Source organism: Poeciliopsis prolifica, unplaced genomic scaffold, assembly GCF_027474105.1.
Source record: "Poeciliopsis prolifica strain line A6 unplaced genomic scaffold, Auburn_PproV2 SCAFFOLD022, whole genome shotgun sequence".
Classification (NCBI taxonomy): domain Eukaryota; kingdom Metazoa; phylum Chordata; class Actinopteri; order Cyprinodontiformes; family Poeciliidae; genus Poeciliopsis; species Poeciliopsis prolifica.
The window spans coordinates 6014224-6027487 of record NW_026562397.1 but is presented as its reverse complement, the minus strand read 5'-3'; the positions used below and the strand labels follow the sequence as shown (position 1 = coordinate 6027487).

The 13264-nt window shown below is 40.0% G+C and overlaps 2 protein-coding genes across 2 annotated transcripts; one reads left to right on the top strand and one right to left on the bottom strand.

Moving 5' to 3' along the window:
• Window positions 1-1793: 1793 nt before the first annotated feature.
• On the top strand, window positions 1794-5791 carry LOC129369721 (uncharacterized). Its single transcript, XM_055045300.1, has 5 exons — window positions 1794-1875; window positions 2003-2141; window positions 3678-3771; window positions 4109-4183; window positions 4396-5791. The coding sequence occupies exons 1-5, from the start codon at window positions 1794-1796 to the stop codon at window positions 4873-4875; spliced, it is 870 nt and encodes a 289-aa protein (XP_054901275.1). The 3' UTR covers window positions 4876-5791.
• A 108-nt stretch (window positions 5792-5899) lies between these two features.
• zgc:112083 (uncharacterized protein LOC550461 homolog) lies at window positions 5900-11368 on the bottom strand. The gene is made up of 10 exons (XM_055045322.1): window positions 11299-11368; window positions 10798-10978; window positions 9485-9711; window positions 9289-9397; window positions 9055-9207; window positions 8896-8970; window positions 7820-7940; window positions 7361-7499; window positions 7157-7281; window positions 5900-6505 (listed from the first exon to the last, which is right to left on the bottom strand). Exons 2-10 carry the CDS (start codon window positions 10946-10948, stop codon window positions 6079-6081), a joined length of 1527 nt encoding a protein of 508 aa, XP_054901297.1. The 5' UTR covers window positions 10949-10978; window positions 11299-11368; the 3' UTR covers window positions 5900-6078.
• Window positions 11369-13264: the final 1896 nt, after the last annotated feature.

The window sequence follows — 13264 nt, the reverse complement described above, 5'->3', positions numbered from 1 at the left end:
GCCGTAGCAACACTATCATCAGAGATGCTTATTTTTACTGCAGAGTGATGGGGAAGACAGAAAGGGGTTGCAAAATATTTAGACCTAAACCGTCACAACGGATGGATTTAAGGGACACATTTTTCACACTAATATTTCTTAAAAATAGAAATAAAATGACACCAAAAATGTATTTTACCAATGGCAGATTTTGATTTTCACTTAATGGAAAAGATTCGTCGGCCACTTCTCTCAAAATGCAAATCTCACTTTGGATTTGTTTTCGTCAGAAAAGCAAGAAGATGAAATTATTGGCATTGTTTACTTAAATGAGCAATTATTTTATATGCTTGCAGTGACACTAAGTCATCCTTGATGTTCCAACAGGTTTCTTCACCGTAACCCTAATCCTTAACTCCATGAGATTAAAGATGCATGCTGGCTGGATCACTGGAAATAGTCATATTGGAGGACTAAAGTAATCATTTTAAACCTAATCCACACAACAAATACAATCGTGTGTCTGCTTCCCAGTTCTACTTTAAAACAACTGGAAAAAACAAAAAAAGAACAATTCAGGAAAATCACTGAATGCCCCAAAAGTACATTTCTATGTTGACTTCTGTATTGTTAAAAACAAAAAGAAAATGATGAACTTGGTCATACATTTAAGAGCATATAATACCCTGAGAAGAAAACACAGGAGAGGCTGACTTTGAAGCTCATTTACTTATTTTGATTGATTTGTTTATCCCTCCCAGAAGCCGTTGAGGCCGGTCCAATGAGCCCTGGCACCGGGTGGAGACGTGGCTTATCGCGGGTGAAGTTCTGTTCTGCGGGCGAACAGCCTGGCAGCCCAATCCCTGCCCACACTAACAGGATTGAGACGCTTGTGAGAATGGAATTAGCTAATCAAGGAGAACATGTCATCCCAAAGCCTCATCCAATCACCATCTTATGTTCCTCTTAATGGGGCCTGGTTGAAGGGTGGCGTCTGAGTCAGGGGCCTTGGGGGCGTACGGGACGATCAGCCCTGAGGTGGGGCCACACGGTTCGTGGAGACGGGACATTTAGACGGGAAAACCCCGAAGTTTGTGTTCGTTACCGGGAGCGGGACGGAAGCAATCCTTACTTTGATTAGGCCATCCTGTTCAGCTTAACGGTGACCTCACATGATGCTGTTTGGCTCAGACGCATCCTGTTCTTAAAAAACCCACAAAAATAAGAAAACAAAGTACTCTGGAATATTGTGATGGAAAAAAGGGTCTTATTAGCCAACTAAATCTATTTTGTTTTACAAAAAAAAAAAATACTGTCACATTCCTAAAGTTTTTTTTTTTTTTTTGCCAAAACAGATTTTTTTTTTCCTTTTGTCAAATAAAAACAAAATTGGACTGTGATGCTATTTTTGTTTGCTTTCAATAGCTTCTGTCAAATGCCCCGTCCTTTAATCAATTCAAATTCTCATATTCTATCTTTAAAAAAATAAAAAAAGACAAAAACTGAGTTATAGTGCAGACGCTTGTCTTTCGCAAGATATTTGCATTTTGAAAAGTTGCCAAACTTGCTGCAGGGTAGATGGCATTGCTATTCATTTTGGTTTTGCATTGCTGTTACCTTTCCACAAGAAGAAGGGGGAAAAAAGCATCTTTTAGAAGAGAATGGAGATTCTTTAGAGGAAAATTCTCAACAGCAATAATAAGAGAAAAAAAATCAAAAAATCTAATCAAATCAATGTTTCTGAAAATCACATCACCAAGCAAGATCAAAATGATGTTCGTTATGCCATTTGAAATCTTCAAACGTGTCATAAAATGGGGCTGGAGCTAAACGCGCGTTACGTTTCATCCTCATCTCAAATTGCTGCGTCGTCTCTTCCTCCTCCTGGCTGCCACAGTAAGCCGTCTTCCCCCTAAACTCAATCAGAAAGGTTTATAGGGATGATGAGATTAGCAAAAGCAGCTGGGAGTAGTTAATGGTCTTTGCTGGTGTTGATAAGTAACACTGACTAATTGGCCTGCAGAGAACCGGCTCGCAGGAACAGACTGCGGCTTCAGAGACGGACAGCGCCGGGTGTGTGAGATGCTGAGGCCTGGATGCGGTGGAAGAGAGAATCCAGCGGCCCAGACTTTAACTGAAGGACGGGATTCGATGATGCTCAGGTGGGACTGAGATTTGTGGCAGAAATATGTTTGTTTTCTAGATTTTCTGTCTTGACTTTTACCACTAAATTCACCAAATGAGGTAGATCGAGGTTTTGCACAGCAGAAATGACAAATTGCTTACTTACTTACTTACTTGTTTAAGTTCTTAGTCTTGAAATGAGACCAAAATAACTTCAAACTCAACTTTTCATCTCGAGTCAGACAAAATGATTAGCAAGGGTTGAACTTCCAAACAGAGCTGTTCTCTGTCAAGGCAGTAAATGGAAGACGAGCTGAAATGTTTTTCCAACCTGTTCACTTGAAAGCTAAATAAAATATCAGCAGTGATCTTTCCCCCATTGATTAGAGATTCACTAGCAGATTCTTTTGTTCATCAACCTTTGATGCAAGATCAGCAATTGCTTTGTTTTTCTAAACAGAAAAACTAAATCATAACAGAAATCTTGCAAGTTGGTACATTTGTCAAAAACAGATTACGGAAACCGTTTTCTGATATTTTCTGTAAGTACTTTCAGCTCATGTGCAGCAGTAAGCTGAAAGTTTATATATATATATATATATAATCAGAACAATCTAGAGTCAGCACACAGCTAGCACAGCTGGAAACTGGATCGGGTGGGAAATCTGGGAGAGCCTTCAGAGCCACATAAAGACAGTTGCAAAATCAGTCTTCTGTCACCTGAGGAACATTTCCAAGATTAGGGGACTAATGACCCAGTAAGAGAAACTAGAATCTAGAGAAACTCATCCATGCGTTTATCTTTACTTGCACTGATTACAATAGCATCCTCACAGGTCAGCATAAAAAAAATAAAAAAAACCTACAGAGCTCAGAGAATAGGCTTTAAAATCCTGCTGTTAGTTTATAAATTACTGCTTAGCACCACAATAAAAGATCTACTGCCATTTGGGTCAACCTTCCAGAACCCTCAGCTCTTCTGGTTCTGACCTCTGCTCCCCCAGAACCAGAACCGAACATGGAGAAGCAGAACTCGGCTTCCATTTGTCACAAATCTGGGGCAAACTTCCAGAAAACAGCAGAAACACAGGGATCCTTTAAATCGAGGTTAAAAACCAAACCTGTTGTCTTGAAATGATTCATTTTCATAAAAGTTTCCTTTATTATGTCCTTGCACTGAACTCATATTTTACATACATTTTCACTTTAAATGCGCTACACAAACTTCTCTTTCCAGAAAACAAAACATCTGGAACATTTTCTCGCCCGTGACGACAAATATTTGCCAAACCGAGTCACCCAGACGGATAACGGCATCGGTTTTCCAAACTAATCGCTAATCAGGTGTCCTTGGAGTGGATGCATTCTTAATGTAATAAATGGATTGCTGGATTAGCAGAACAGGATTACCATTTGTAATGCAATCTTCTGTAACGAGATACTGTGCTGTTTGTCAGGAGAAAAGTTGCTCCCCACCACATAAAAGTGACTGGATATAAAGCTGATTTGTTTGTTTTATCTGTAGAGATCCAGACAAAACGATTAATCGGATAATCGTTTTGTCTCCGTCTCAGATTTACCAGCGTCAACAGGAGTCTGCACGCCTTCGCGCCCCTGCCAGCCAGACCCCCGGCGGCCTACCCACCGATGGGACACCAGGACAGAAATGTAAGGAGATTCGTTTTTGTTTGTTTTTTTAAATGGGGAGTCGTATTTGTCGGTCCTGTCGGTGCTTCGACCCAGCTGCCTTTGAAACGGGTCATCTTTTCCGTCTTCCCTTTGACTGCGCCTTTCACCGAGCAGCACAGAAGTCCTGCAGATCCGCAATTAATCGAAGAAACCAGGATCGAAACTGATCTGTCGATACTCTACGTGTACTTTTGACACGTATCTAAAATGGATGTGCACGTCATCAAATGAGGGTTTAAAAGAAAATATGTATGCTGAGATGTCTTTGATTTAAAACTGGTAAAGCAGTTTGTTCATTTATTTTTTTCCCTCCCAGATAAGAAGAAGAAGAAGCAGCAGTTGTCTGCATGTCTATATTGCATGGAGGATTTATTACCACAAACAACTCAAGGTGTGTAACTTTATCTATTTTTCAATGTAAAACTAACAAAAAACACAAACGAAGTTTAAATTTCAACAAAGTGCTGATGAACTGGTAACAAAATCACAGCTGAATTACCCAATAGTTAAAATATTGCAATGATATTTTTTTATGCTTGCATGGCAAAAAAACAAAAAAGAAGCATTTTATTTATTTTTTTTTTTTTATGGTGGGCTTGACAGAAAATCCATCAGAAGTCCCTCAGCCTTCCTCGGGAGACGGTGATGAAATTTTCTATCACAAACCTGCCCGATGAGGAAGCGGATCCGGAGAGACCCGAGAGCTGCCGAACCGACCCGGAGAGCGGCTCCCTCGACTGGAAGCGGCGCCTGGAGGGCTGCAGCTCCGACGGCGTGAAGAGGCTGAAGCGGGGAGCGGAAGGCGCACCTTGCGCAGACCCTTCCGCGAGCAGGATGCGGGCGCAGCTGACGAGCGTCAGCGGGCTGCGCGCGTCCTGCTGCTGCGTCTCTTACCCGGGCGCAGAGCCGCATCCCTACCAAACTGCATCGTGGAGCCACAGAGCGGACGTCCATCTGAGGCAGGAAGTCTTCAAAGAGTATCTCTGTGAGCGGTTTCCGCCTGCGCCTCACGTTTACTCTCCTCTGGACTCCGTTTACCTTCCAGGCCAGAACGCGCTGCCGCCGTTTCTGTCCCTGCTGTAGAACAGCAGCTCTGATCCTGAGTTTATAACTCTGGACTCCTACAAACCACAGAGCTGATTGGTCCTTAATCTGCTCTGGAAACGTTGTGATGACAAATGTCATTCCTCTAAAAACCAGGTTGCTGCAAAGGTATTTTGAGGCAATAGAGCCAAACTAAAAAAATATCTTTTTTTTTTTTAAATTGGTCTCAGAAATTTTCCAGAAAAAGTTGGACATTTGCTACAAAAACTTTGAAATTTCCAAGTTACTTCTAGAAAATTTCTAGAATTTTTTTTAAGCTCTACAATGGCTTTAATACACCATTGTAGTTTCTTGTTCGGTTTTAATTTGCTTTAAAATATCACTCTTACTTTGTGAAGATACCCATGCACAGCTGGCTAAGAACACAAATATTAACCAGGACTTTCCATGCATTTCCATTTCTTGGGTTCTTTGTTTAATTTTTTTTTTTCATTTGATGGAGTACGATTTTAATACAGATATTCTGTTATTTTTTTTAAAGCCCAACCACTCAGCTCACAAATCGCTGCTATCATAAGGCAAAAACTAATGGAGAAACTAGCAAATATCAAAATGAAACCCTCAGATGTGTTAAGAACCACTTGAAAAGACTAAAGTAATTTTGCTACTTAACTGCAGCAAAATGTAAAGAAATTAGAAATGGCTTAAGACATCTGGACAGTTCAATAAATAAGTTCTCATCACAAATAAATTACCTCAAGAAAAATTGAGTCTATTGAATTCATGTTTTTTTAGTTGGAATCCAATTCTCAACTTACAAAAAAAGTACCCAATAGTTAAAATATTTCAGTGCAACGGAGCAAAAATAATAATAAAAAAAATGCTTATGCTTCTATAAATATACCATCTTTGACCATGATATGAAAAATAAAATCTTTAGATGAGCAAATATCTAAAGAATATATTGACACAGGTGCTTAACTATAGCAGTGCATTTTCCGGCTTTGTTCACAGAAACGCAGCCCGACGTCTGGACAATAATAATCTGGACAATGACATCCCCGACAATAAAAGTAGTTTTAAAATGGAATGGGTCACTTTCGGGAAAAAGCGCACGGGGCAGAAAGCTTCCACTAAAAATAAAACTGTCAGCTTTCTGCTGTCGGCTCCGAGGCTAAAACAAAACGAAACAAACAAAAAAGCGCCGCTACATAACAGTCTCAGCTGGACATTTCCGAGCGATTAAACCACGTCCATCCCGAGACCCCTCGCCACTTCCGTCAGAGCCTGGACGGCACCGGAAGTACCGCCGCCGTCGTCCTGCGATGTTCCTCCGGGCTCGTCGTCGATGTGAGGAATGGTCGTCATCATGCAGTAGACCGGGGAGTCTGCTGCTCTGGGGCTGTGCTGGGACGACGCGTCCTCCCCTCCGGAGAGGTCCGAGGAGCACGAGGAAGAGGAGCTGGAAGAGGGCGAGGAGGATCCGGCGGGGGAGCTGCGGCCGCTCTCCGGGGCGACGGCGGCTTTCTTCTTGGAGCTGTTGGCTCTCTGACTTTGCCGAAGGTTCCGCGGCTTTTCAGCCATGTTCTTCATTATCTCCTTCGTCACCTCGACAGTCTCAAAGCGCACCATGTTTACTTTTAGGAAGCCGTCGACGTCCTTCCTGTATCTGTGTGCAAATCATGTTATTGATTAGCTGAAGTAAATGTTCAAAGCTGCAGCTTTTAAGCAAGAAAACTGCAGTTTTCTACATATTTGCTAAAATTTTCACTATATTGTGAGACAAGATAAAAGAACAGGCTGTTCTACCGGTGGCCCTACTGCTATCTGCAGAGATACAGTGAGTCAGAAACAACCAATCAGAGCCAGGAGGAGGGTCTTAGTGCTGTCAATCAAGCTAGTGTAAGCTGCTCACACCGTCCACCATGCTCTCCGCTAGGCTAGTTTTTTTTGTTTTGTTTTCCCACACAGATTTTCTTTCATATTATACTGTAACAAGTGACGGTTTCAATAAAAATAAAAAACAGTTTATAAAAGCTGTATACTGCAGCTTCAACAAATAACCCACTTTTTAACATTTACAGTCTGAGTTGCTTTTCAAAGCCTATCCCAAGCTCAAACCTTTAGATTTTTTTTTCACATTACAGTTTATTGCATCAGGATTTTATCAGTCAGAATTCTGGTTCTGTCAGAACCATAAAATTTTAGGTTCAAAGCACCGGGAAAAAATCCCACGTACAAACATTCCTTATAACAGAAAACAGTCGAGGCAGAATCATGCAGTGGGCATGATTAAAGGCGCATTCAGCTAAATGTTTACCTGAAGCGTGAATGCCCAGAGGGCCACTTCAGCTCGTGTTTCTTTCGGAGGTGAAGCGTGAGCGTGTAACACCAGGAGAAGACCTTATCACAGATGTGACACTTATATTTCGACATCCCTCCAGCCTGTTGGCCAAAAGGCAACCATTTTAATCAAGTATCTTAAAAACGTGTCATTTTGGGAGCTTATGCACGCTCCACGGACCTCATGAACTCTCTTGAAGTGGTGGTTCACGGTTTGCAGCGTGTAGCAGGAATAATCGCAGCCCTCAACTGTGCAGTGATACACGGTACCTTCATTGTGAACGTCTGTGTGCTTCTGGAGATCGCGTTGGTTTTTAAACCTGTCATCAAAAAAATAAATAAATGACAACTTTAAAATGAGCCCAAGTGGGATAGGAAACCAACCTTTTACAGCAAGAAAAATGTCTGTGAAACATTATAAAACAGGCATGTTGGGACAAAATGCCTTCGTTATACTATCGTTATATTGGCTAATAAATAAATGTCCTTGACTACAATGTTGTTTTTTGATTGTTTTGAGTGAAAAGCAAAGCTGACCAATACATTCGATTACTTGAAATGCCCTGCTGCACCTTGGCTACAACAAGACAAAAAAAGAAATCTTCCCACCTTAGAACGAGGATCAGTTTTGGACGCATACCTTTTGTCGCAGAAGTCGCAGGGAAACGGTCGCTCGTCACAGTGGCGGAAGCGGATGTGGATCTTCAGAGCTGCTAACGTGGTGCAGGTCATATCGCAAAAGGGACACTTGACCTGATTCACTGCCAACCAAACAGACCCACGGTTTTTACAAACAACGTCCAGCAGGACTATTTATGGCATGCTAACACGTTTAGCGCTTCCATTCTGTTACTCAAAAATGGGCCAAACAGGTTTTACAAATAAAATCACCAAGAGTGTTTATTTATTTTGTTTTTCTACCTACTCAATGATACTCCAAGCATAAACAATTTTATTTAAACCATGTTTTTTATGTGTCTGTGTAGAAATAGGATCATAGAATTAACATTTTGTCATGGAGAATTATTTTGGGTGCAATTACAGAAAACTGGAAGAAAAAAATAATTTCAATTCTTCTCAGAAATAAAGCCCTTTTCACAGCAAGTGAAAACACTTGCTGTATTTAGTCTTATTTTAATACACAAGATTTGGGTACACAATCTGATGAAAAGATGAAGTCCTTGTAACCATGAAAATAAAAGAAAAGCAGAAAGCTTGGAGGATCACTTCGTACTTCATCTACCAGTTTTCTCAGTAGACTTTGATTTAAAAGTCATAGTTTTGTTAATAAAGGTGCAGCAATAAATTTGAAAACATGGTTACTGTAAATGCAGTTACTGTGTGCAGCTTAATGATACAAATAGTTCTTCATTTTTATGTGACTGGTGTCACATAAAAAGCGTATTACATACAGAAATATTTTTCACAATAAATATTTGTATATGTGGGACTATGACTGCTGTGTCACACCCAGACAGTGACCTAAAAAAGAAGTAATAAATAGTTCTTATCGCCCCTTTTATTCTTATCACTATAAAACTATTACTGTGGTAAAGGTTTTGTTTTCAATTCTCTACAGATTTTTCTTTAAAACTATATCACCCATCTCTATTTTGGTCTAAATTTAAACACCTATCTAGGCAAAAACATTTGAAGTATGATTCATCTCATAAAATAACCTTTATTTGGTAATAAACTGATGGCTGTTTTTTTTACCGTGCTGGCGAATGTGATCCCTCAGGAGCCTCTCGCTGGGAAAAGCTTTGCCACAATGTTCACATACAAGGGATTCTGATTCAATAAAAAAAATTTTAAAAAAAATACATGAGCAAATACATGGCATCCTTAAAAACATTTCAAACGGTGAGTACCAACCTATGGGCTCCGCCTGCCTCTGGAGGTGGTCGAACAGCTTGGTGTTGCTGGAGAACATGCTGCCGCAGGTGGGACAGGCCACCAGTCGCTCCTGAGTGTGGCTCCGCATGTGCTCCCTCAGGCGGTACCTTATCTTGAAGAAGGCGTCGCACCCTGGGACGGAGCAAAGAAGGGGCGGTTAGAGCGCCGACGCGGCAACACGCCGACCGACGAGGACTCCCCGCCCCGTCCTACCTGCCCAGCTGCAGAAGAGCGCCTGCTGTTGGGAAAGAGACTGCTGCTCGGCACTTTCTACGTGGTTGTCCACGTGGCGGTAGAACCACTCGGGATTGTTAAAAGTGCTCTGCAAATAGATTTTTTTTTTTAAAAGCACTCTTAATAACCAATGACCGCTAAACAAGCAGCGACTGCCACTGAGAAAAACACCCACGTCGCAATGCTCCCACTGGCACGCGTATCCCTCGGAGCCCTCTGGCACCAGGTTGTGGCTGTGCGCGCCCTGGTTGCAGCCGGGGAGATCGGGGCGGGACTTCAGCAGCTGTGAGCCAATGAACTTGAGTTTTCCGTGGTAGTTGTGGAAGTAGGCATGAACCTCCAGCTCTGTGGGGCTGCCCATGGAAAGGAACTCGCATCCGCTCCACAGACAAGCAAACTCATCTGAAGTGAAACAGAGAGCAGCAATTAAAACGGCAGCATCAGCACGACATCTGCATGTTAAGTTTCCCCCTTAAATATCGTACTAATTAAAAGATACTGAGGCGTTATGCATTTTTAACGCCTGTTGTAAATTATCTCAGAAAAAATTTCCTTATTTTTGATTTTTACACATTATGGTTAAAAAAAAAACAGCCAGAATAAGATTCCGTTTGTATAAAAAAGTAACATTTCACCACAGAAAAGCTTGTTTAACCTTAATAAAATGCACATGAACATGTACATAGGGTTTTTATTATTTTTTTATGTGTGCTGATGTTTACAAGAGACTTGAATATACAGTATTTCCCTCAGAGGAAGTAAAGCATTTATTTATCCATCTATCTAATTTATCTTCCAACAAAAACTTGTTTTTGTGACCGGCTTACAGATATGCAAAATTTAAGTACATTTTGAAAATGAAAGAAGGTTTACGGAAAAAAAGGCCACGTCTGTGTATAGAAATGAAGTATTGCCACATGATAAAATGACTCAAACAACCAAGGAACAGCTCTCCAAATAGCTGGCATATTTTTTGTAACATGTGTTTTGCTACTGAATATTATTTTTAATATTCAGTAGTATATTTAAAATAATGCTACTGAATATGATTTTAAATTCAGTATAATTTAAAATGATAATAATATACTGCTCAAATAAAATAAAGAGAACACTCAAACAACACAATATAACTGCAAGTAAATCAAACTTCTGTGAAGTCAAACTGTCCACTTAGAAAGCAACACTGATGGACAATCAATATCACCTGCTGTTGTGCAAATGAAATAGACAACAGGTGGAAATTATTTTCATATTTATTTCATTCATTCAGATCTAGGATGTGTTATTTGAGTGTTTCCTTTATTTTTTGAGCAGTGTATTTACAAGCAAGGTTCTACATATTCTTTATGTTTAATGAGTGTACTTTTTTTTAATCGAAACGCTAAAACAAGTTACCTTTTGGATGATATTCTTATTTATTTAGATGCAATAATCTCTAGTTGTAACTTCCCTCTAACGCAGAGGTTTCCAACATGTAGTCCGACTCACCCAGCTCCTCCAGGGCGTCCTTGTCTCCCAGATAGTCCCTCAGGTGCAGGGACATGTGGTCGCTCAGCTCCTCCATGCTGTGGCCCCTGAAGCTGCAAGAGTCCCACTCACAGTCCACCTCGAAGCTCTCCAGCCGCTTCGTCGTCATCATGATAAAGCGATCGGTGCTCCTCCGACGCAACTGAAAACAAACAACCCCACTTTTTTTTATTTTCAGCACCAGCAAAACAACAACAAAAACAAAACTCTGACACCTTCGAAACGAATCCAACAGGAAACCGGTTATTAGTTACGTTACGTCGAAATTTGGCTAACGGTTTCATAACCGTCGCTGAAGTTGGAATAAGTTGCCATATTAGTGCTTTTTAATTCTTTTCTTTTTTTAAAAAAAAATAAAAAAGACGCTAGACATTTCTAATACGGTCTCAGTCGAGTTATGAACACAGCTATAAAAACGTAAGGTTCCCTTATATTTCCAAGTAAATCTTGAGCAGCTCTTACTTCTCGGTTACTCCTTCTCCTTCCCTCCTTGCAGCTCGTCTGCTTTGTTTACTTCCTGTTTCGGCACGAAAACGGAAGTGGTTCTTCTTCGGCGCTCCCTCGGATTGAGTCGGGAGCGGACCGCCAGCGACTGTCCTCCGTTCTGAAATGACCCTAAATGTCACGCAGGGACACGGCACTTCTTCAAGAGGAGAGTAGTTTTGACACTTTTATTTCGTTAGTGTTTTTTTTTTTTTTTTTTGCCACTTCCTCCCACGTGAAGCTAAATACGCGTTAGAACTTGTTTGGGTATGTATTATTTATATCAGTTTTCACCTACTTTTTAAAGGTTGTATGATATTTAAACATCAGAAAATATTGAACATTTCAAACCTAAGAACATAAAAACAATACTAGGATAATGTTTGTAAGAATTCTACCACACCTTCTTTGTAGTTCTTAAATGCGTCCGGTTAAGCACCAAGTGTCATATTTCTGGCAAATTTAGGTTTAAAAGAGTCTTCTTCTTCAGACAATGAAAATCTGGACCAGCTCAGCCTCTCTGTCTTAGATCTGGAAGAGAGTTGTCAAAGAGCTGGAGATTAGCCAAATGAGATCTTCCTACATCACAAAGATGATAAATAAAAAATACTAGTGGGAACTTGCAAAAAGTTGGGCAGAAATCATAAAAAAAAGAATTTGAAAGCTGTAATATTAGTACTACAAATATGGGGAAGAGTATACAGTATGTGTAACACACCACTTTTAAAAAAATAAAAATAGAAATACTTTAAAAAAACATTTATACAGATTAGGATGGGTTTTTTTTTTGGTAATCTAATGTGAGATTTCTGTTTAACTTGAATATGTTAAAGTTCAATTTCTAGTACCTGAAAGAGAACTTTAATATATTCAAGTTTTAAATTAGTCACATCTGGAGCTAAATGTAACTGAAATGTACCCTTTTGGTTACATTTTGCTCCAGTATATAAAACAAATACACATAATCCACAGAAACCGAAGGAGTTGATGAGTGAGCAATTCCACACGTTCTCCACTAGAGGTCAGGATTTGCTGGCATTAACACTACCAAAGCAAGCCTGACGAAGGAATATAGCAGCTCAAAGTCTTCCAACTGAACACATACAGATAGCTTACAAAAATAAAAAAGGTTTGCTTAAATGCTGCTTATGCTACAGTGCAATTATACGTACTGAACAGTAGCTGCATTTGTGTGTAAACCATCAGTCACCTTTGACTGACCGGACATCCGGATGCTGTTTCCTCATTCACAGGTCACACGGGTTGGTTTCCTTCACATCTTTCATCCTGAACACCGTCAAACTGCAGCTGAACAAGGAATAAGATGAAACCCTAACCAAGCAGTCGAGAGCCATCACTCACCTCATATTTAATATTTCATGGTGCTCTGCAAAACAAGGCCCGTAAGTGCTGAATTATTAATAGATTTTTTTTTTTTTTAGTCTGGATGGCTTGATCACTAAAAAGTGACTGCCAGCATGCAAAGGGAGGAAGAATATGATCTCCTTAAGGTTCTGTTTCAGGTCTTTTCCTTTTGTTTCTCAAACAAGTGACTCTGCTTCAGCCTGTAGTGATGGAGCTCGGCTTACGACACGTTTAGTCTTTTTTTTTTTTTTCTTTCTAGAAACTGACAAAAATGCTGAATTGCTAAAATATATTGACATGTTTTCTTACCATTGTTAAAGTAAAAATTGAAAATGCAATAAATAGAAGCCAAAGAAATGTCATGCTTGAAATGGGGTTTTCTAAAATATTCACCCAAATCTAACAAAACAACAAAAACGTTCTTTACCTGATTAAAATAAAGTATATTTTAATACAGATTCCAAGCATTTTTATTATATAAATGTATTTGTATGTATAAATGAAAACAATAATGTGACCACGCTTTATTTTTTTGGTCTTCCGTAATCCATGTCTGAATTTTTCTTTGCGGGACAAGAAA

Bases quoted from the DNA above. Each gene is read 5' to 3' on its own strand.
- LOC129369721 (XM_055045300.1), top strand. From the start codon at position 1,794: ATGGGGCTGGAGCTAAACGCGCGTTACGTTTCATCCTCATCTCAAATT. The intron at 1,876-2,002 runs GTAAGCCGTCTT...ATTGGCCTGCAG, and splicing joins TCCTCCTCCTGGCTGCCACA to AGAACCGGCTCGCAGGAACA. The intron at 3,772-4,108 runs GTAAGGAGATTC...TTTCCCTCCCAG, and splicing joins TGGGACACCAGGACAGAAAT to ATAAGAAGAAGAAGAAGCAG.
- zgc:112083 (XM_055045322.1), bottom strand. From the start codon at position 10,948: ATGATGACGACGAAGCGGCTGGAGAGCTTCGAGGTGGACTGTGAGTGG. The intron at 9,208-9,288 runs GTAGGACGGGGC...GCTCCGTCCCAG, and splicing joins GCTCTTCTGCAGCTGGGCAG to GGTGCGACGCCTTCTTCAAG. The intron at 8,971-9,054 runs GTTGGTACTCAC...TTATTGAATCAG, and splicing joins GAGGCAGGCGGAGCCCATAG to AATCCCTTGTATGTGAACAT.